Below are 23,140 nucleotides of genomic sequence, written 5' to 3'. Positions count from 1 at the left end.
CTTTATGTTTATAAATTACTGATTATAGAACATATTACCATGACCTAAAGCCCCATTTAAATACATTGCCTAACCAACTCATATACAACTCGACGCGTTTCTCCTTTACAAAGGTTCATCAGGAGTAGTTTAATCAGGCAGAATTATTGTATTGTGGTAGGACGACTCGCTCGGCCTCTTCCGGAAGTAGACTCAGGAACCCGGGTTTTCTTTGCAGGCTTTATTAACAGCATAAAGCTCTGCACTCCAGCAAAATAAATACAGCCTTACTTGGCTAAACAGCAAAACAAAAGAAACTATAACACAGTCCACATATGTGTGTGCGGGTCGCACACACAAGTTATGTCCAGCCTTCAGCTCCCTCCTGAGCTATGGCTGTCCAGTCTGGAGACCTTGCCTCTCCAAACACAACTCAAAGAAAAAAAACAGGGCTGAACATTTAAACGATGCTCAGCCACACCCTGAAGTGGAGGTATGGGGAATGACGTCCCTCCCATCGCTGTCATTCCCCTAAAACCACGCCCTTTAAGTGAGTTAACCCACCAGCATATAACATGCTGGCAGAAAGTCCATTGGTTTCAGTTCACACAGGCTAGCAACGTGTGCGACACATACCTCCCCTCATATATCATACCAGTGACTCTGTCACATATTCCCCCCCTCTGCCCAAAGCCGGGGGTTTGGTCACCTTCCTATACCAGACAGGGAATTCTAGAAAGGGCATCAACGTTCCCGTGTAACTTCCCGGGCCTATGCTCTATGTGAAAGTTGAAGTCCTGAAGAGCTAGGAACCATCTAGTTACCCTGGCATTTTTACCCCTCTTTTCCCTCAACCATCTCAACGGGGCATGGTCTGATACCAGCTTAAACTTCCGGCTTAGTAGGTAGTAGCTTAGTGTATCTACGGCCCATTTTATGGCTAAACACTCTTTTTCTACTATTGCGTAGTTTTTCTCGCAGGACGAAAGCTTCCGGCTCAGATAGAGAATGGGATGTACTTCTCCATTTATCTCCTGAGAGAGTACGGCTCCTAGACCAACCTCTGAAGCATCTGTCTGGACCACAAACTCTTTCTTGAAGTCTGGTGCGATCAGGACTGGCTGTTTACACAGTGCTGACTTCAACAGTTGAAACTCCGTCTCTGTTTCCTCCGGCCTCTTCACCATGGTTGATCTGGTACCTTTTAGGAGATCCGTCAGTGGCGCGGCCATCATGGCAAAATTTGGGATAAACCGCTGGTAATATCCCACCATTCCCAGGAATGCTCTCACTTGCTTCTTGGAGAGCGGTTTCGGCCAGGTCTGGATTGCCTCCACTTTATTAACTTGCGGCTTTATTTCGCCTCTCCCGACGACATAACTCAAGTACTTAGCCTCCTCTTTTCCAACAGCGCATTTTTTTGGATTTATTGTAAATCCCGCCTTCCTTAGAGCATCCAGAACGGCCTGTAGTTTAGGTAGATGACTTTCCCAGTCTGGGCTAAAGACTACAATGTCGTCAAGGTAGGCTGCGGCATACTTCTTATGTGGGGCTAGGATCTGATCCATAGCCCTCTGGAAGGTGGCTGGGGCCCCCTGTAGTCCGAATGGCATCCGAGTGTATAGGAAGCACCCATCAAAAGTTGAGAAGGCCGTCTTCTCCTTGGCCGTCTGGTACATGGGGATCTGCCAGTAGCCCTTCGTCATGTCCAGAGTGGTGATGTACCTCGCCGTGCAAAGCCTCTCGATGAGTTCATCGACGCGGGGCATCGGGTACGCGTCACACTTGGACACCTCATTCAGCCGGCGGTAATCTTTACAAAACCTCCACTCTCCGTTGAGTTTTGGCACGAGGACGATGGGGCTCGACCATCCACTCTTTGACTCCTCTATCACACCGAGGTCTAACATCCTCTTTACCTCGGCCGAGATCACCTCCCGGCGTGCTTCAGGAATCCTGTATGGCTTCAGGTTCACCCTTATATGCGGCTCTGTTAGCACATCATGTTTTACCACCTGGGTATGCCCCGGAATCTCTGAGAAAAGGTCCCGATTCTTCTGGAATAGTTCTCGACACTGTTGCTTCTGGGCTGGCGAAAGGGTCTCCGCTATCGTGACATCTTCCACCTGGCCTTCGGGAGTGGCTCCCAGGCAAGGAGTTCCCACAGGTTCCCGATCTCGCCACGGCTTGAGCAGGTTTACATGGTACACCTGGTGTGGCTTTCTTCGCCCAGGCTGGTGGACTCTGTAGTTCACTTCACTGAGCTTCTCCACCACCTCATATGGGCCTTGCCACTTGGCCAGAACCTTTCTTTCAACGGTGGGAATAAGAACCAGGACTGATCCCCTGGTTGGAACTGTCTCAGCCTTGCCGACCGGTTATACACCCTCGCCTGGGCTTCCTGCGCCTGGAGGAGATGTTCCTTCACGATGGGCATCACCTTCACCATTCTCTCCTGTAACTGGATGACATGTTTGATGATGCTCCGGTGGGGCGTGACCTCGGCCTCCCAGGTTTCCTTGGTGATGTCTAGGAGACCTCTTGGATGCCATCCATACAGGAGCTCAAATGAAGAGAAGCCAGTGGAGGCTTGAGGAACTTCTCTGACAGAGAAAAGCAGAAATGGTAGCAGGTAGTCCCAGTCTCGCCCATTCTTTTCAACGACCTTCCTGAGCATCGCCTTTAAGGTTTTATTGAAGCGTTCCACTAAGCCGTCCGTCTGCGGATGATAAACTAAGGTCCGAATCTGGGCAATCTGAAGGACTCTGAAAAGCTCCTTAATCACCTTGCTCATGAAGGGGGTTCCTTGGTCTGTCAAAATCTCTTTTGGCAGACCTGTCCTAGCAAAAATATGAACTAGCTCTCGGGCTATACTTTTACTGGACGAGTTCCTTAGGGGTACCGCTTTGGGGTACCGGGTCGCGTAGTCCATGACCACCAGGATGTATTGGTGGCCCCGGGCCGATTTAACTAAGGGACCCACGAGGTCCATAGCAATCCTCTCAAAGGGAACCTCTATGACAGGTAGTGGAACTAAGGGACTACGGAAGTGGGAGGTGGACGCGGTTATCTGGCAGGTGGGGCAGGACCTACAATAGTTTAAGATTTCCCGATAAACATTCTGGCCAATAAAACCTCCTTATTATTCTCTTCTGGGTTTTCTCAACCCCTAGGTGTCCCCCCAGAATATGTGAGTGTGCCATGTTTAAAATCCTCTGACGGTATGAACCTGGAACTAACAGCTGTTCCACTACCTCTTCACTTTTTAGTTTGGTCACCCGGTATAATAGCTCCCCCTGAACTGCAAAGTGTGGGTACCTGGTGTCCACCCCCAGCTCTTGAGCAGCACCATTACAAACAGTAACATTATCCCACGCCCCTTTCAAGGTCAAGTCCCGAACCTGAGCTGACCCAAAATTCTCTCCAGGCACCTCTAATTCAGGGAGGTCGACCACCTCAGACACAGTCTCGTCCTCGTCGCCGACAAGGACACATAGTGGGAACTCATCCACTTCCGATGTCGACTGGGGTATTTCTCTAGGGTCCTGGCTTTTTTTCACGGAACTCGGTCTGGATCCCTTCCCCCACAAGTCCCAGAACAAGGGAAAATCGCACCCCAAAATGACGGGATGTATCAGGTTCCTGACCACCCCGACCTCATGGGATTGGGCGCCACAGTCTGTGCCGACTGTCACTCTGGCTACCGGGTAGTTCTTGGCGTCCTCATGTATGCAGCGGACGCCCACAGATTTGGTAGGGATCAGCTGGTGCGGAATGGTGGCACTGATTAAGGTTACCAGACTCCCAGAGTCCAACAGCCCCAGGACCATCACTCCATTAACGGATACGGCACACGCCTGCGGGCCTTCGCTGGGTTGACAGTCCACACTGCAGGCTGGGTAAGCATAATATGAACATCATCTGCCTAGGCTGCAGTCCATTGGCTCAGCTGACGTATGACACTGGGCGGCTACGTGTCCTGGATTGCGACACCGCCAACAGATCACATCCTTAACAACAGTCCTTGCAGCACCTTCAGTGGAAGTGGGACGCCCCCCAGTTGTTGCTCTGAACCCTTCCGTGGTGAACCCGCCCCCTTTTGGGCACTCCAGTACGGGGAGGTTATTATGTCGGGTTTTTCTAGGGATTTTTCGACCACTTGGTACCTCTCTACTAGGCCAACAAGGTCGTCCGCATTCCGAGGGTCGCCCTGGGCAACCCAGGTCTGCACCGGCCTGGATAGGGAATGGATGAACCTGTCCATCACCACACGCTCAACCATCTGGGCAGGAGTGGAAGACTCTGGCTGCAGCCACTTCTGGACTAGATGTAAAAAGTCGAATATCTGTGAGCGTGGAGGTTTGTCGCCAGCATACGTCCAGTGGTGGACCCTTTGCGCTCTAACAGACATTGTCACTCCTGAGCGTGCCAATATCTTGGTCTTTAATTTCGCGTACTCCTTTGCGTCTTGTAAAGTCAGATCATAATAGGCCTTCTGCGGCTCCCCGGTCAAATATGGCGCCAGAACCTCCGCCCACTGTTCCTGAGGTAATCTTTCCCGTTCCGCCACCCTTTCAAAAACAGTCAGGAACGCCTCAATGTCATCCCCCGGGGTAATCTTCTGTAAGGTTCTTACCGTTTTCCTGACGTGTCCGTCCTCACCTGGATCTGGGGGTGGAACGGATGTCCTGCCACGGACAGTGAACAGTACAGACCAAAAGTTTGGACACACCTTCTCATTTAAAGATTTTTCTGCATTTTAATGACTTTGAAAATTGTACATTCACACTGAAGGCATCAAAACTATGAATTAACACATGTGGAATTATATAGTTAACAAAAAAGTGTGAAACAACTGAAAATATGTCTTATATTCTAGGTTCTTCAAAGTAGCCACCTTTTGCTTTGATGACTGCTTTGCACACTCTTGGCATTCTTTTGATGAGCTTCAAGAGGTAGTCACCGGAAATGGTCTTCCAACAATCTTGAAGGAGTTCCCAGAGATGCTTAGCACTTGTTGGCCCTTTTGCCTTCACTCTGCGGTCCAGCTCACCCCAAACCATCTTGATTGGGTTCAGGTCTGGTGACTGTGGAGGCCAGGTCATCTGGCGTAGCACCCCATCACTCTCCTTCTTGGTCAAATAGCTCTTACGCAGCTTGGAGGTGTGTTTGGGGTCATTGTCTTGTTGAAAAATAAATGAAGGTCCAACTAAACACAAACCGGATGGAATAGCATGCCGTTGCAAGATGCTGTGGTAGCCATGCTGGTTCAGCATGCCTTCAGTTTTGAATAAATCCCCAACAGTGTCACCAGCAAAGCACCCCCACACCATCACACCACCTCGTCCTTGCTTCACGGTGGGAACGAGGCATGTAGAGTCCATCCATTCACCTTTTCTGCGTCGCACAAAAACACGGTGGTTGGAACTAAAGATCTCAAATTTGGACTCATCAGACCAAAGCACAGATTTCCACTGGTCTAATGTCCATTCTTTGTGTTCTTTAGCCCAAACAAGTCTCTTCTCTTGTTGCCTGTCCTTAGCAGTGGTTTCCTAGCAGCTATTTTACCATGAAGGCCTGCTGCACAAAGTCTCCTCTTAACAGTTGTTGTAGAGATGTGTCTGCTGCTAGAACTCTGTGTGGCATTGACCTGGTCTCTAATCTGAGCTGCTGTTAACCTGCGATTTCTGAGGCTGGTGACTCGGATAAACTTATCCTCAGAAGCAGAGGTGACTCTTGGTCTTCCTTTCCTGGGGCGGTCCTCATGTGAGCAAGTTTCTTTGTAGCGCTTGATGGTTTTTGCAACTGCACTTGGGGACACTTTCAAAGTTTGCCCAATTTTTCGGACTGACTGACCTTCATTTCTTAAAGTAATGATGGCCACTCGTTTTTCTTTTCTTAGCTGCTTTTTTCTTGCCATAATACAAATTCTAACAGTCTATTCAGTAGGACTATCAGCTGTGTATCCACCAGACTTCTGCACAACACAACTGATGGTCCCAACCCCATTTATAAGGCAAGAAATCCCACTTATTAAACCTGACAGGGCACACCTGTGAAGTGAAAACCTTTTCCGGTGACTACCTCTTGAAGCTCATCAAGAGAATGCCAAGAGTGTGCAAAGCAGTCATCAAAGCAAAAGGTGGCTACTTTGAAGAACCTAGACTATAAGACATATTTTCAGTTGCTTCACACTTTTTTGTTAAGTATTTAATTCCACATGTGTTAATTCATAGTTTTGATGCCTTCAGTGTGAATGTACAATTTTCATAGTCAGGAAAATATAGAAACATCTTTAAATGAGAAGGTGTGTCCAAACTTTTGGTCTGTACTGTATATACCATATGCTGTTACAAAATTACTTTATCTCTACCTCAATTTTTGCACTTTTCACTTTTAACCCCATTTTTTGTCACTATAGGGTGATATAGGAGAAAAAGGGAGAGTAGTTGGTGAGTGAGGGCGCCATTGCGCAGGATATAGGGTGCCAACCTCCCCAGCAAGGTAGGGCCAGAACAGGGTAAGGCACAATCCCCCTCCCTTCATCTTTGATTGTGCACTGATAATATATATTAAAAGTTAAATTTTAAAAAATTGTCTACAAAAGGTGCAAATTGCCTCTTCGGAGAAAAAGAGGACTTGTACTTTATAGCGCCACCTATTGGAAGTAGCTATCCTACAAGTCACAATCAACCCTTTAACGAGTCGTGCAATATGACTTATAATAAAAGCCAAATCAGAATCTCAATTTGCAGACACGGTGTTTCGGGCTGTTGGCCCTCGTTAGTGCAAAGTATGAGAACTGATTTGGCTAGATGAGAGGCTCTGGACTGAGGTCTAAGGGGTAACGTTTCTCCTTATGGAGAGTGACATTTCTGTGAGTCCCTAGATTGATTAGTACCAATAGAATCTACTTTCTTGCTGTGATTTATGGTCTTACAAATACTGAGGTAAAATGCCGACTAAATACTAAACGTGTGAATGTGGCATTGGGCTGGTTTCAGACACCTGTCTGTGATGTTCGGACCAGCTGCGGATCTCCCGTCCTGATTCAGCACCCTTATGCATGCGTACGAGGTGGTTGAGTTTGGGTCAGGAGACCTGTGGCCATTCCAGACATTGAAATCTGTACTCAGACCTTGAAAGGCGAAATCTGAAACCAGCCATAGATAACATTAGTAAATGTGCCTCATTGCTTTTGTTAACTATAGCAACCAATGACAGTACAGCTTTCATTTTTCAAATTGCGCTGATAATATGAAAGCTGTACTGTGATTGGTTGCTATGGACAATGTAAACAGTTTTCATTTATTATTATTGTTATTTATTTATATAGCACCATTGATTCCATGGTGCTGTACATGAGAAGGGGTTACATACCAAATACAGACATCACTTACAGTAAATGAACTAACAATGATAGACTGGTAAAGAGGGAAGAGGACCCTGCCCTTGCGGGCTTACATTCTACAGGAATGGGGAAGGAGACAGTAGGTTGGGGGGTTGCAGGAGCTCCTGTGTTTTTGAGGTGGCAGCAAGCAAGGTCATGGCAGGCTATAAGCTTGTTTGAAGAGATGAGTTTTCAGGTTCCGTCTGAAGGATCCAAGTGTGGCGGATAATCGGACATATTGAGGCACAGAATTCCAGAGGATTGGGGATATTCGGGAGAAATCTTGAAGGCAATTGCATGAGGAACAAATAAGTGTGGAGGAGAGAAGGAGGCCTTGGGAGGACCGGAGATTACGTGAGGGAATATATCGGGAGATTAGTTCAGAAATGTATGGAGGAGAAAGGTTATGGATAGCTTTGTAGGTCAGTGTTAGTAGATTGAACTGTATATGCTGGGCAATTGGGAGCCAGTGAAGGGATTTGCAAAGGGGGATAGCAGAGGAGTAGTGAGGTGAGAGATAGACCAGTCACACAGCAGAGTTAAGGATGGACTGGAGGGGTGCGAGAGTGCTAGCAGGTAGGCCACAGAGGAGGATGTTGCAGTAGTCGAGGCGGGAGATGATGAGGGCATGCACAAGGAGTTTAGTAGATTGAGGGTTGAGGAAAGGACGGATTCTGGAAATATTTTTGAGCTGGAGGTGATAGGAGGTTGCGAGAGCTTGGGTGTGGGGTTTGAAGGACAGGGCAGAGTCAAGGGTTACTCCGAGGCAGCGGATTGTCGGTACAGGGGAAAGAGTGATGTCATTTATTGTGATAGAAAGACCAGCTGGGAAAGATATGAGAAATGGGGGAAAGATGATGAGTTCAGTTTTGTCCACATTGAGCTTGAGGAAGCGGGAGTAGAAGAAGGAGGATATGGTAGCTAGACATGCTGGGATTCTGGACAGCAGAGAGGTGACATCTGGGCCAGAGAGGTAGATCTGGGTGTCATCAGCGTACAGATGGTACTGGAAGCCATGGGATTTTATGAGCGGTTCCAGGCCAAGGGTATAGATTGAGAAGAGTAGGGGTCCTAGGACAGAGCCTTGAGTGACTCCAACAGAGAAGGGGCGGGGTGAGGAGGTAGTATGGGAGTGGGAGACGCTAAATGTGCAGTTAGAAAGGTATGAGGAGATCCAAGATAGGGCAAGGTCTTTGACGCTAAAGGAAGAGAGGATCTGTAGTAGGAGGCAGTGGTTAACTGTATCGAAAGCAGAGGATAGGTCAAGAAGAAGGAGTACAGAGTCTGTTAGCTTTGGCTGTAAGTAAGTCATTGGTGATTTTGGTAAGGGCATTTTCGGTGGAATGGTGGGGGCGGGAGCCAGATTGTCGGTTGTCTAAGAGAGAGTTAGATGAGAAGTGTGAGGAAAGTTCAGCGTGAACGTGTTGCTCAAGGAGTTTGGACGGAGTATCCCACTGATTATGGACTGAATTGCAGTCAGATGCCAGAATCCCATTCATTTAACAGTGTTATTCCTAATATCGTGAGCTGCGCATTACAGATACTAGGCAGCTGAATTGTATAAGTCCGCAGCTAGGGAAGGTCAGTGATGTGACACACACAACAGTATGTAGGTCATGAGCACAGGTTCAGGTAAGAGAACTCAGCAGCGCTACGGCGAAGCTTCAGAAGGACAGACAGAAGACTTACCGCAGCCTCTCTGCAATTGTTGTTCCTGCTCCTGCCAAGCCTCATAAGGCAGCGCTCCTAGAATACTACATGACCCGGCGAGTGACATCAGCAGCGTGATCACATGACCTGCTCACGCTTCTGACTTCGCTCTTACCCGGTGGTCAGGGCTTCAATTGTACTCTTGCCTTTAGATGCGAGTGCAGTTGATGGATGGGAGCCGGCGCGCTGCAGCTTCTCTGTGTCGGCTGTCAGCTCGGCAGCGGACTCAGAGAACCGCCAACTCCCAGAAAAGGTCATTGTGCCAGGGCGACGGCGCGCTTGTCGACAGACAGGGATCAGAGTGCCCCATCTTGCACACATGCCATAGGTTCGCCATAACTGTCCTAGGGTATAAACCATCAGTGTTTCAGCCCTCACAACCTACCTGTAAATATTCTGTTTTACTTTGCTATATTCCATATTATTGTGGGGGGCCAAAAATTTTCTCCATCAAAGGGCTATCCTGGTCTTTTTTTTTTTTTTACATGCGGGTAGGTGCTAACTAAATGCTTGTTGTGTTCAGCGACGATCTCTGCTGGCACAGAGTGGTCACAGACAGCTCCTGATGGTGATCCAGCGGCTTCCACTGACGTTACGTTGACAGAGAAGTGTATTCTCTACTTCTCTGCTCTGTTGAACGAGGCGTGACTGCCGATGTCATGCTGATTGACAGCCGGCTCCCTGCAGCCTAACTGCAGGGGGCCATCTGTCAATCGGAATGACGTCCGCAGTCACGCCTCGTTCAACAGAGCAGCCCAGAAGAGGAAGAGCTGCTCTGTTGTCGTGGTCCAAATGAATCGCCGGCAGGACCTGTTGGTGATTCCTCTGAGCTGGTGCCGGATAGAGCAGGCAGGTAGATGGAATTGCAGATAAGCTGCCAGCAAAGATGTTTATTGGCGTCTTTCTCATAGAGAACACAGGAGAAGTCCGCCTAGATGGCTGTAAGCTGATCGATCGTCCAAAGCATCGTTCGACCGACAGCCATCCAATGTGTATGCCAGCTTTAGCAGCCATAGTGTGCTTCATGGTAGATCTCAAATCCTGACCATTTCATAGAATCATAGAATCATAGAATGGTAGAGTTGGAAGGGACCTCCTGGGTCATCTGGTCCAACCCCCTGCTCAAAGCAGGATTCACTAAATCATCTCAGACAGATGTCTGTCCAGCCTCTGTTTGAAGACGTCCATTGAAGGGGAACTCACCACCTCTCGTGGCAGCCTGTTCCACTCATTAATCACCCTAACTGTCAAAAAGTTTTTTCTAATATCTAATCTGTGTCTCCTCCCATTTAGTTTCATCCCATTGCTTCTAGTCTTTCCTTGTGCAAATGAGAATAAAGATGATCCTTCTACAATGTGACAGCCCTTGACATATTTGTACACAGCTATTAAGTCTCCTCTCAGTCTTCTTTTTTGCAAGCTAAACATTCCCAAATCCTGCAACCGTTCCTCATAGGACATGGTTTGCAGACCAGTCACCATTCTGGTCGCTCTTCTCTGAACTTGCTCCAGTTTGTCTATGTCTTTTTTAAAATGTGGTGCCCAAAACTGTACACAGTATTCCAGATGAGGTCTGACCAAAGAGGAGTAAAGACCGATAATGACTTCACGTGATCTAGACTGTATGCTTCTGTTAATACATCCCAGAATTGTATTTGCCTTTTTTGCTGCTGCATCACACTGTTGACTCATGTTCAGTCTATGATCTATTAGTATACCTAAGTCTTTTTCACATGTACTGTTGCTTAGCTCTATTCCTCCCATTCTGTATATGCTTTTTTCATTTTTATTGCCCAGATGTAGTACTTTGCATTTTTCCCTGTTAAAAACCATTCTGTTGGTTGCTGCCCACTGCTCCAGTTTATTTAGGTCTTTTTGAATCCTCTCTCTCTCTTCTCTAGTATTAGCTATCCCTCCTAGCTTTGTGTCATCAGCAAATTTAATCAGTTTACCCTCAATTCCTTCATCTAAATCATTGATAAAGATGTTGAACAATACAGGTCCCAGGACGGAGCCCTGTGGTACCCCACTTGAGACATTCATCCAGCTGGATGTGAAGCCATTTACAACCACCCTTTGAGTCCGATAACTAAGCCAGTTATGAATCCACCTAACAGTTGCCTGGTCCATTGCATACTTGGTCATTTTTTCAATAAGGATGGTGTGAGATACTTTGTCAAATGCTTTGCTGAAGTCAAGATATACTATATCTACAGCATTTCCCTGATCCACCCAGTCAGTGATTCTGTCATAGAAGGAAATTAAGTTAGTCTGACATGACTTGTTAGTTACAAACCCATGCTGACTCTGGTTAATCACTTCATTCTTATCCATGTACTTACATACATGTTGTTTAATAATTTGTTCAAAGATCTTTCCTGGTATAGAAGTCAGACTCACCGGCCTATAGTTCCCTGGGTCCACCTTCTTCCCCTTTTTGAAGATAGGAACAACATTTGCTCTTCTCCAGTCTTCTGGAACTTCTCCTGTTCTCCAAGAATTTTCAAAGATTATGGAGAGTGGTTCTAAAATTTCTTCTACGATCTCCTTCAGTACTCTGGGGTGTAATTCATCTGGACCTGGAGACTTGAACTCATTTATGTTAGCTAAATATTCCCTCACAATCTTTCTGTTTACAGATAACTTGGATTCCTCTATTCCTTTAAAAGGACAGTGAAGATCAGTTGATGTTACATTTTCTTTCTGAGAGAAAACAGATGCAAAATAGGAATTAAAAAGTTCGGCCTTCTCAACATCCTCTCTTACCATTTCTCCATTTTCATCCTGTAAAAATCCTATAGCATCTTTGACTTTTCTTTTACTTTTGACATACCCCCAAAATCCTTTTTTATTGCTTTTGACATCTCTTGCAAGCCTTAATTCATTGTCAGCTTTAGCTAACCTGATACGTGCCCTGCAGGATCTGCAGACTGCATTATAATCTTCTTTAGATATGCCTCCCTCTTTCCATTTAATAAACATTTCTTTCTTTCTTTTTAGCATGTGTTTAAGTTCTGTGTTCATCCATCCTGGTTTCCTTAAATGCTTCCCATTCTTCCTACTTTTCGGGATTGTTAACGATTGTGCTTTGAGAATCTCATTTTTAAAAATTTCCTATCCTTCCTGGACATTTTTGTCCTTAAGGACATCCAGCCATTGGATCCCTCCTTTTCTCTTTCTGAGTCTCTTAAAATCTGCCTTTCTAAAATCTAACCTTGAAGTTTGAGTTTCTGTTGCTTTCTTTCTAGTTTTGTGGAAATCTTTTCTATTGCCGATATATTAGGCTTTTCTTTGCGTCTGAATTTAAAAGAAATGTATTATGTAAATGTATGTATTTCAGGAAGAAAAGGGTTCAGTTATCTAACTGATGCTTTCTTTGGAGCTTATTAAAAGGAAGATTTAAGATAATGCCACACAGTCTTTCATTTTGTGGATTTATTATTACAGATTTATCTTGAATTCTTTTACTAATCTTTACTTAGGTATTTAGATGTTCCACATCACAAAGATAAGCACTAGGAATATATGAAAGCTTAAAAGAATATTTTATCTTGCAATCTCTTACATGCACCATTTTATCGTGATTTGCATAGCTTTGATTCCAAATTAACAATAGGTCCCAGTTTATTGTCTTCAGTTATTGTAATATGTTAGAACATCCTCCGAAATTTCATACTAGCAATGCATAATGGTCCGTTTAGATTAGCGCACCGGCTATCTGTTTGCGGATCCGCGGTCGTTTAATAGCCTGGATAGACAGGCAGACCGCTCTTCTGTGCACTAGGCTGCCATTGTTCTTTACAGCGCAGCGCTACTTGCTGATCCACGTCTCCCCACTCTGCTCTGGGTGATTGACAAGTCTCTCCCTATATACACACGTGGGATAGACCACCTGTCAATCAGCCAGAGCAGTGGGGGGGGTGAATTCAGCTTGGGGAATGATGGACTAGTCTTGTCTCTCCCTATAGACCCCGGCCGGATCTTCAAACTATGTTTTCTCCGAAATCTTTGAAGCATTTCAGAGAAAAGCCTACTCTAATGTAATCGTGCAACCAGATTCTGTTTCATGCCGCCCATTGTTCGGGCACCAAGAATTGAGTGCCAGGTTCCCTTTAAGAAATGCTTTCTGTACAAGGTTTAAGGCTATGTTCACACGTTCAGTATTTACAGCAGAAAAAATTACTGCAAATACTGTAGTGCTTGTAGGAAAACCGCCATGTAAAATACACGCGTTCCAGCCCCGTTTTTGCATGCTTTCTTTTACCCATTCATTTGAATTGGTGAAAAACGCTGAAAGAATTGATGTGCTGCAGATTGGAAACTGCTTCAAAACTGTAAGGAAAAAATAAGCAGTGTGTGCATGAGATTTCACTGTGATGGTACAGTAGAATGCTAAACGTAGAAAGAAACCAGCTCCACCCTCCGAATGGGACTGCTGCGTCCTTGGCTTGGAAGAAGCCACTCTCGCCCAATGTGGCACCACGCAAATCCAAGTAAGAAAATCCTCCAGCCGTAATTTCAAACAAAATTAGGAATTTTATTCCAACAAGGTTAAAAGAATGACATGCAAAATATAATTTGTGACATTCCTACGCATTTCAGTCTGCGACCCAGTCCTTATTCATGGATGTTCTGAGCATGGTCTAACAGGCTTTCCTTAGCTGGTTGACCCAGTTAGGCGAGAGAGGGAGACCCCTCCTCCTCCCTGTCTTCTTAATGCTGGCATTGCTATTGATCGCAGCATTTAGGAGGTTAAATGGCCTGGGGAGGTGCGGGCACCGCTCATGGCAGTGACAGCCAAGGCCCGGGTTTCACTTAAGCCAAGCTTCTGTCGGCAATCATGCGGGCACTGCTCCTGTACCCGCATGATCGTCATGACGTAAATTTACATCATTTTGCGGGAACCCCTTCCTGACCATAAGGTAAACTTACCTTAAATGTCGTCAAAGGGTTAAAGGGATATTCCCATCGCCAAAATCCTATCCAAATATGTAGTAGGTGTAATAATAATAATAATAGTAGCAAATATCTCCAATTAGAAACGTAGTATAATTCTTCTAATTAGCTATGTCGTATACCCCATGTGCAGGGCCTTGCAATAGCTTAGGTATCCATGGTTATGGATACTAACAACTAACTGTCACTTTTTGCATGGCCATAGCAATGGATACCTAAGCTACTGCAATGCCCTGCACATGGGGTAAGCTACATAGCTAATCAGAAGAACCATACTACATTTCAAATCGGAGGTATTTGCTAATATTATTATTATTACACTTACAACATATTGGGATAGGATCTTGGAGATGGGAATACCCCTTTAATTCAGTAGTAGAGTTAACTTTCCAAATCTTTTCACACTGCTCAATCCTAATTCTTTTCTCTTGTTAGATCTATTGCCATTGGATATTGTGGTGCTTGGTTATGTGTTGAAATAGTTACTTACAGTTTGTAAATTGTTAAATATTAGTGTTAAAACCAAATTAATTTCCTTTTGACAGGATCTGGACATTGGTGCAAAGCGAGTGAAGGTCTATAAAGATGAAACCTTGGTGTTTGATGGTATTTTAGAGAAAGGGTGCGGTAACCAAGTATTTGACTACAGTAACACTATTGACTTACTAAGCGGTGAAATGAAGACAGCCACCCCACCTCCTCTCAGCACCGAAAAAGAAGAGCTTTGTATTAGTGGCAATGAAAACACATGCGATCAGATACTGTCACAATCCCGGGCATGCGGATTACCTGAGACTTCCCACTTAGAAAGTTCTTCAGATTTGAAGAAATGTGATTTGGCTGAAGATTTGAAAATTATAGGATCAAACAAATCAAAAATAAATCAAAGAGAAGGAGAAGATGGAAACATTTTATGGAGAGAATTGAATTCCCGCAGTGATGAAAATAGGTCTAGTAATGAACTTCTTGAATTGCCCGTTAGCTCCACACAACTTGCAAATGCAGAAAGCAGCAATTCTATTGAACGTTCTCATTCTCCGCCAGATTCTGATGAACTGACGATAAAAGAGCAGCTGGAAAAGCTTACTGGCAGAAAGCTTAGTAATTCAGCTAGTAAAACCCCACACTGGTTGGACTCTTCATCCAGTCATCAGCTGAAGCATTCTAAGCAAGGATCTGAAAAACCTTTATACTTTGCAAATCATTCCATCAATAAAGACCCTTTTAGAAATGAAAATAACGTAGTCCTTGACCAGTTCATTGATGAAATTCCTGCACATCCCGGTATAAAGCATTTAGGTAGATATGACAAGAAGTCAGATTCTTCAGCGAACCTGGCACGGAACGTCACTGATGATTTGGAAAGCTTTGGCACAAGGATGATTTCAGATCAAAAACGTCCAGTCAGTGGAAGACGGGAAGTAGTAAAATCAAAAGATACAGAGTTAGAAAAATATCGAGATCTGAGCCTTCCATTGACAAGTGAGTAAGAACAAATAGATGTTTTTAGAATATGATTTTGAACTCCAAATCTATGTTAAAATAATTAGGGAAACATGGTATTCAATAGAAGAAGCAAAGTACCATTGAATCAACAGTTTGAGAAATATAATGAGCTGTGGAGACACGAGGGTCAGTGGGTGCTCTTGTCTACTGGACTGGCTGTCTTTTAAAAAGACCGCATGGGCCAGGGCTCACCCCACTGAACGCACAAACTCCTTCCCGTGGGCAGAATCCTACTCAGACAACACAGGGTGAGGGTACCACACTTTGTTAAGACTTTATTGGGTCACCAACAGTCAACAGCATGTAGTACATTCCCAGCAAGGATACAACATGGTGCAAATGACAGAGTCTCACCCTTCCTCTGACTCACCAGGGATTAGAACCTCCAAGACTTCGGGGCATCCAGGGCCAACTACTCCCACCAGCAGCACCCCGTTTTTGACGGGCACCCACTGAGCGGAGATAGCGGCAAGCTTAAGAAGCTGACCAAGCTCAGTGACGTATGTGGCCAGGTGACCGGATTGCCCCAACCTGGATTCTCCAAACAAATTTTTGTGCTCAGTGTTGGGCAGTGGAACCATGGTTCCTAGGTTGAAGTCCTGTAGAATTACACTGGTGACAGGAGTAGGCCCCTTTTATATCCCTCAGCTCCCAACTCAGGGCATCGTACCCCACAGGATTGGGGGGGGGGGAGATAATCATGGTTGTTCCATCATTGTTCGCTAATTCAATTAGACTGCATAATTGTCCTTAAAATGATGCAGACTCGTACACCACAGGGAACTGATGCAGTCCGTAATCTGCAGGCATTCCACAAGTTAGAATACAAAAAGGGACACTGGACTGTCTCACATGAAACAATGGCTTATATCCCATGATTTACTGAATAAAGGAATAATAATACATCTGGCATAATTAAGAATAGTTCACCCCCGCACAAGTGGCCATATTGATGCTGAGTAGTCAAGTAAGCTAGTAATCATTACTTGAAAAATGAGATTAGGTCTTTTTAAAGGTTTACAACAAAGATGAGATAGAAAAGATGTTTTTAGATAGTCTGTTCAAGTTCTCTATATCTGTTCTACAATATCTTTAATGCTGTTACTGCTATATACTAAGTATGTTCTATTCATTCCTGGTAATGATTTATTGGGCATCCAAACTTGTTAATTTGCTGTATCTGTAATGTATCTGATCCTTTATAGCTCCTCAATAAACTTTTTATTTAGTTTGAAAAAGATGAGATCGAAAAATATATTGTTACAGATTTAGCAGCGGAATCTACTAGCAATCAAAAAATGAGTGAATAACCCCCGGTACCCCTCTGTCAGCTGCATAGTGGCCATGTCCGGGTACTGCACCCTGCAACTGGAGACAGATATATAGTTCTCCGCAACTCAGCAAATCTGGCCATCATTGGGAACAGCTGTTTGCCGGGGGTGCCGGATGTCACACCCCCACCAATCAGATATTGATGACCTTTCCTTCCAATAGGCCATCAATATAAAAGTCCCGAACACACAACTATCAACTGTGATTCCATCTAACAGATGACGGCACTTGTTAGGGAGACTGTTAGCGTTTTGTATTTCTCTCTGCCCCTAACAGTAGGCATTCATCTTCAAGGTTAAGATAATAATCTTTTGAGCACAAGTACAAATGTGTATACAAAGTTTTCTAACAATGGTTTTTATTTTTAGGTTGTCAAGGAAGCACTAAGACAAGGCAAAGGTGGGGCAGTGACCAAGAGAATAACTTGATGGAGTCATGGACCTCTTTATTAAAATTCAATCAGTCGCACCGAGGTCGGATCTCTAATATGAATTTTGAAGGAGATATTTTTGATGAATTTTTGCATCAACAAAAGATAGGCAAACAAAACATATCTCTGAGAAAGGAGTCCGTGCATGAAATGCCTAAATTAGCCGATGCCAACATTGTAGAAAATGACGGACATGACTTTGAGATACCAGTTTTGCCTTATGGTCAACATTTGTGTATCAAAATTACTTCTACTTGGGGTGACAGACATTATGTTGGGCTTAATGGGATCGAAATCTTTTCATCCACTGGTAACCCTGTGAAAATTGTAAAGATTGAAGCAGACCCTCCAAACATAAATATCTTACCAGCATATGGCAAAGACCCCAGAGTGGTAATAAACCTGATTGATGGCGTTAACAAGACTCAAGATGACATGCACGTGTGGCTGGCACCATTCACCCCCGGGAAGACGCACTTTATTTCCTCAGACTTTGCCTGCCCCTGTAACGTGGCAATGATCAGAATATGGAATTACAACAAATCTAGAATACATTCATTCCGAGGTGTAAAGGACATAGAAATTCTTTTAGATCACGCTGTCATTTTCAGAGGAGAAATTGCCAAGGCTTCTGGAACACTCACCGGATGTAAGTGGATGGTCATTTTCCTTCCTAAAGTCTTTAGTTGACCTTCCATTCTATGAATATATTAAAAAAAAAATTAATATTGAACTATTCCCTTTTTGCTCCTCACATTTCTTGATTCCTCCTTTTATTTTTCCTCTTATTGTTCTCTCTCATTTAGCTTTTTTTTTAGGACCAAAAAATATTTTATCATGACATTATATCAGTGCCCCAAAATCTGTAGTATTTCTTTAGTAACTTCTTACTGTTTGGATTGTTTTTTAGTTCCTTGGATGTAATGATTTTATTGCCAGGTCGCACTATTGCTCTTTTCTGAACTGGTGTCTTTTGTCTCTTAAAGGGGTTGTTCCATCATCTGTAGCAGAATCACACCGCTCCCCAGCCTCCTGGCTTCTTAGTCCTGGGGGCGGTGCTGTTGCTAGATTGACAGGCTGGACCAGTGGTATTGTTGCACTGCTGGCCCACACTGTGTGCAGTCTGATGGGGCTGTGTGAGGAGTGGCTGTGAAGCTGTCCAGGATTGGAGCTGCTTCACAGTAGTGCTTCTATTGGATAGAGCATGTGAACAATGTGCATGTTTGGCCACCACTATTACTTTTACTATTGATGCAGGACCTCTACTACAGTAAAGGCCTCATATACATTTATAGTTTTCTGAACTTAAAAGGGTTTTCCACCTTCACGAAAGTGGACCCCACACTCCCTAAAATATTTGAAATGACAAACAGAGCAGATACTCATCTTCCCTGGGTCCAGCACTGGTTCCCCACCGCTGGTTGGGTCTCGATGTTTTGGCTGCAGCAGTGACTTCATTTCAACAGCATGCGTCACCGCTGCAGCCAATCACTATTGCCATCTTCCTCGGCAAAGCTGTTAAGCTCAGTGATTAGCTATAGTGGTGATGAACACTGTCAACGTGACTGCACCGCTGAAGCCAAAGCTGGACCCGCAAAGGGCGAGTACCTGCTTTGTTTATTATTTGGGGTATTTGAGAGCATTTGAGGTCCACTTTCTTAAAAGTGAAAAATGCCTTTTTTCTGACTGCTATTCAACTTACCAACCTTTTAGTGTGTATGGAGGGTTTCCTGACAGATGATATCAAGGGAGATAAGGATTAGGAATTTTAAATGGATTCGGTCAGCACAGAATGACTGACTGTTCAAAGCAAGTACAGACGCTCGGTGAACCCTTGGTGTGGCCAAACATTTAAGTGCTTTTTCCCACTTACTTGTTTTCCATCAGTCTCCACCCTTTTCTTGTTCTATAAAGCCAGAGCTGTCAGCCAAAGAAGAGTGGCATGGCGACAGAGGGAAGCAGGTTGGAAGGTGCACTTAAATGACTGGCCACACCAAGGGTGCACCAAGCGTCTCTATTTGGTTTCTTTTTCTGTGCTGAGAGACTTTTTCTGAAGTGTCTGGAAGTGGCTCGTGTAAGAACACATGAACTCTTTGCTTTTTATTCTTGCTTTATTTTACTTTAGCCGCAGAACAGTTTGGAGATACAATTTTGTTCACCACGGATGATGACATACTGCAGGCGATGTCTGTATATGATGAAACATTTGAGGAGGATTTCGAGAGCACCGATCTTCGGACGGATGAAGAAATAGTCAAAACGCGCCCAAGGACAGCAGACAGCGGCGAGGAGGAAAGACCTTTTACACAGGCCGGCTCCAGTGAAAAATGGCAGGTAAGGACATCATGCAACTAGCGTTCTGCAATACACAACATGATAGGAGCCGGTGTGCTCAAAGGAACTGAGAAACCAACGCAGTTAATAATATTGTCATTACAATTGCTGTCCTTACGTCTGTGACACACATCATGCCAGTGCTGCAAATTTTTAGGGATGGAATTTTTTTTCCCCTCCTGAAAGCCTACTGAGAATAAACCGATTAGACTGTATGTATAGTATCTCTATTACACCTATATATAGAGATCTGCAATCTTTTAATGTTATTTTCTTTATGCAAGATATTTTAATTATATAGTACCCAAGTTATTATTTTTATTAGAGTTTAGAATACTGATTAATCCAATATAAAGGCTCATATTGTAATTTATCAACATGTAAATGCACATATGGCCCCTAATCTAACCAAGATCCAACATTTTTTTATTATTCTTTATTTATATGACACCGTGTCATCCATTGCATGACAGAGGCATGAAGAGAAGCGTCCACACAATTCATGCAAAAACGGGATACAAAATTAGGATAGAGACGATATGCTATGCTAGCCATATAAGCCATCCATAGAGAGTACAATCTTGTTAGAAAATGCAGCTTTTTCCCTGAATACACAGCTAGCTAACCTTAGACCTTTTTTCCTTTTTTTTTCGGTTATGTTTGGGGAAACATTGAGTTGGGCAGGTTGGATTTTCTTACAATTTATACCACTTTACCCAAATTAGAGAGCTGCAAAAGCTGCTGGGATATTAGTAACTTATAGGTATCGGTAGGGTTCTGACATGGATCGGCAGAATGGAGCACTTTTATGCCCATTAAAATGGAGTGGTAGCACGGGTGCATGACCACTGCTCCGTTCATTCTCTCTGGAGATGCAGAAAGAAGCCGAGCAGCGTACTTGGCAGCCCCATGGGAGTGAATGGAGCGGCGCTGCAGCCAGGCACGCAGAGCAGAGATAGAAGTGCTCCATTCTAATGACTGGTGTGAGCTCCAGTAGTCAGACCCCTACCGATCTATAAGTTATCATCCAACATGGAGATAGATGATAACTCCTCTTCATTTGAGAACCCCTTTAAATAGAAAGACCTCCCAGATGAGCTAATATATACTCTTTAATATTTATATTTTATGTTAATTTGGTTGATGATGCACTAGATCTGACTTTGTCATTCATCTATTTTCTATGTATAAGACGCACCCCAAATTTTAGGGTGGAAAATAGGAAAAAAATTATTTTTTATAAGATGGGGGTCCGTCTTATGGTCTGAATAGGTATCTTACCTGGGGGGCGGTGGATCTGGGGTCACAGGAGGCAGGGTCCTTCAGGAAGCCGGCGGAAGTGGAGGCATGCTTGTACCTGGTGGCTGAGAGCCTGGTACCTGGGGTGCTGGTCCTGGGGGCCTGGGATGCTGGGGTGCTGGTGCGGGGGCCTGGGGTGCTGGGCTGGTGCCTGTCCTGGGGTGCTGGTGCCTGACCTGGGGTGCTGGTGGAGCGGAATCGCAGGGCGGCGGCGGAACAAGAGGTGAGGCAGGCCGGTATCTGGCTGGGGGCCGGGCCTGGCCGGGTTCCAGGGCCGGTGTATTGGTGTGAGCGGAGTTTGCAGAGCTGAGTGAGCGGCTTCCGGTGGCCGCGGCCATGTTCCTGAAGCTGTGCTCTACAGGAAAATGGCCGCCGACTCGGCAGAGTGCATGCACCGCCTCCGGCGGCCATTTTCCTGTAGAGCACAGCTTCAGGAACATGGCCGTGGCCACCGGAAGCCGCTCACTCTGCTCTGCAAACTCCGCTCACAGCAATACACCGGCCCTGGTACCCGGCCCCCAGCCAGATACCGGCACGCCTCACCTCTTTTTCCGCCGTCGCCCTGTGATCCCGCTCCACCACCACCGGTAAGTTGCATTCGGACCATAAGACGCACCCCCCATTTTCCTCCCAAATTTGGGGGAAAAAAAGTGCGTCTTATGGTCCGAAAAATACAGTAATCGATAAGTCACTGTGTGCAAAAACTTTGTCAAATGGAAAACCTCTTGAACTCTTGAGTGCTATGGACAACTTTAAAATGGAAAAATGATTTTTTGCGTATGTTAGTGGTTACCTTTTGGTTATTTTTGTTTTCTCCTCCCTGATATGCAATTTGCAGCCTGATCCAAGTTTCATAGATTTCAGATCACTTCTCTTGCAGTGTAATATAGGCTGGAAGTGAGGTTTGTGTTTCCAGGGTGCTGCTGTCCTCATTATCTCATATATCATCACAGCTTCTATCCTGCACTCATTTCCTCTTCATGTACTTTCTTTCTTTTCAATAACCTTGTTCTCCCTGCCCTCCCTCAGATTCTTTATCCTCTGTACATGCTATGGAAATCTGTGTACAACCTCCTCCCTTGTGCTATCTGTAGCACTGATAGAAGGAAAGAGAGCAGTGAGAGCTGTCATAACCAGTAGCAGGAGCTTTGATAGATTTGTAACATTTTTACAAAAGCAAGCAGCTAGATAAAGGACTTACACTCACTCTACAGTAAAAAATATTTAGTGAAGCCTATTTAGAAAGTTGCTTTGCATTCAGAAAATAAATGAGCAATAAAAATGAATGTCTGCCATCTGCATGAAAATGAATTGAAATGTCATAAGCTACTGGATGCCACATGAAGCCATTTTCCTATGCTAAAGTGTCGTGAAAGAATCGACAACTATGCTCCAGAAGTGACTAACCATACTGAATAGATCCTATATGCCAGTGTCATTCTGCAGGAAGAGAATAGGATGCGACTCTATACTGCTGACTTTTAGCTGTGGTAAAAGCTCTCCTGTGCTCCCTTCAGCCACGTGCGGTGCATATATTTTCGCTTCTTTGTATTTGATAGCCGCGCTGATGATGATCAGGTGCAGGGTTCACATTGAAGGCACGGCTCAGCTGCTGACAGACTGAAGGGCTTCTTGCACAAATGCCAACAGTGTGGAGTACTTACAGACCCATATATATATATTTTGTAGGGATATATGCTCTCAGGCACTAGAGTTTACAAAGGCACCAGATTCTAGTGTCAAAACAGTGGGGGGTTTATTGAACTGCATAAAGCTGCACAGCTCTTTAAATGAAAACAGCCCTTTCCCGGCACACACACATAACAACAAAATTCACAGCCTTTTTCCAATGAAGGCAAACCAATAATAGGGTCTCACCGAGAAGGCAATTCAGGTCCTGCTTCGGGCTCAGTGGGCTCACATTCTCTGGTGACTCCGAATGGCTGGGCTAGCCCCAGTTTGGTCACACAAAACTGTTATTGTCCATAGCAACCAGTGATACTTGCAGTTTGGTGCACATGGCCTGTGCTGTCTCTTCCCAGAGAGAGACTCTGGCTCGGCTTGTCTCTCTGCAGCTCCTAGACATCCCACTCTGCTCAGCTTCCCCAGCTGACTACCCAACAAATGAACACAGGACCTGGCTCAAGACATAGCTAGCCAGGTGCAAGAATAATAAATCTATATCACTCTTCCACTTTCCGGAT

At 44.8% G+C, this 23,140-nt stretch overlaps 1 protein-coding gene across 2 annotated transcripts in view; it reads left to right on the top strand.

Moving 5' to 3' along the window:
* Window positions 1-23,140, top strand: part of KATNIP (katanin interacting protein) — a 297,865-nt gene that overhangs the window by 140,701 nt on the left and 134,024 nt on the right. For both annotated transcript variants that reach the window (XM_073647803.1, XM_073647802.1), the window contains 3 exons: window positions 14,581-15,517; window positions 17,242-17,952; window positions 19,429-19,637. In XM_073647803.1, the coding sequence (XP_073503904.1) occupies window positions 14,581-15,517; window positions 17,242-17,952; window positions 19,429-19,637 (1,857 nt within the window). The remainder of the gene's footprint in view (window positions 1-14,580; window positions 15,518-17,241; window positions 17,953-19,428; window positions 19,638-23,140) is intronic.

The sequence above is a fragment of the Phyllobates terribilis genome, unplaced genomic scaffold (genome assembly GCF_046119375.1).
Source record: "Phyllobates terribilis strain yellow unplaced genomic scaffold, ASM4611937v1 Scaffold_9__5_contigs__length_417890890, whole genome shotgun sequence".
Lineage (NCBI taxonomy): Eukaryota > Metazoa > Chordata > Amphibia > Anura > Dendrobatidae > Phyllobates > Phyllobates terribilis.
Note: the sequence above shows the minus strand (reverse complement) of the source record. Positions and strands in the feature narration are given on the sequence as shown.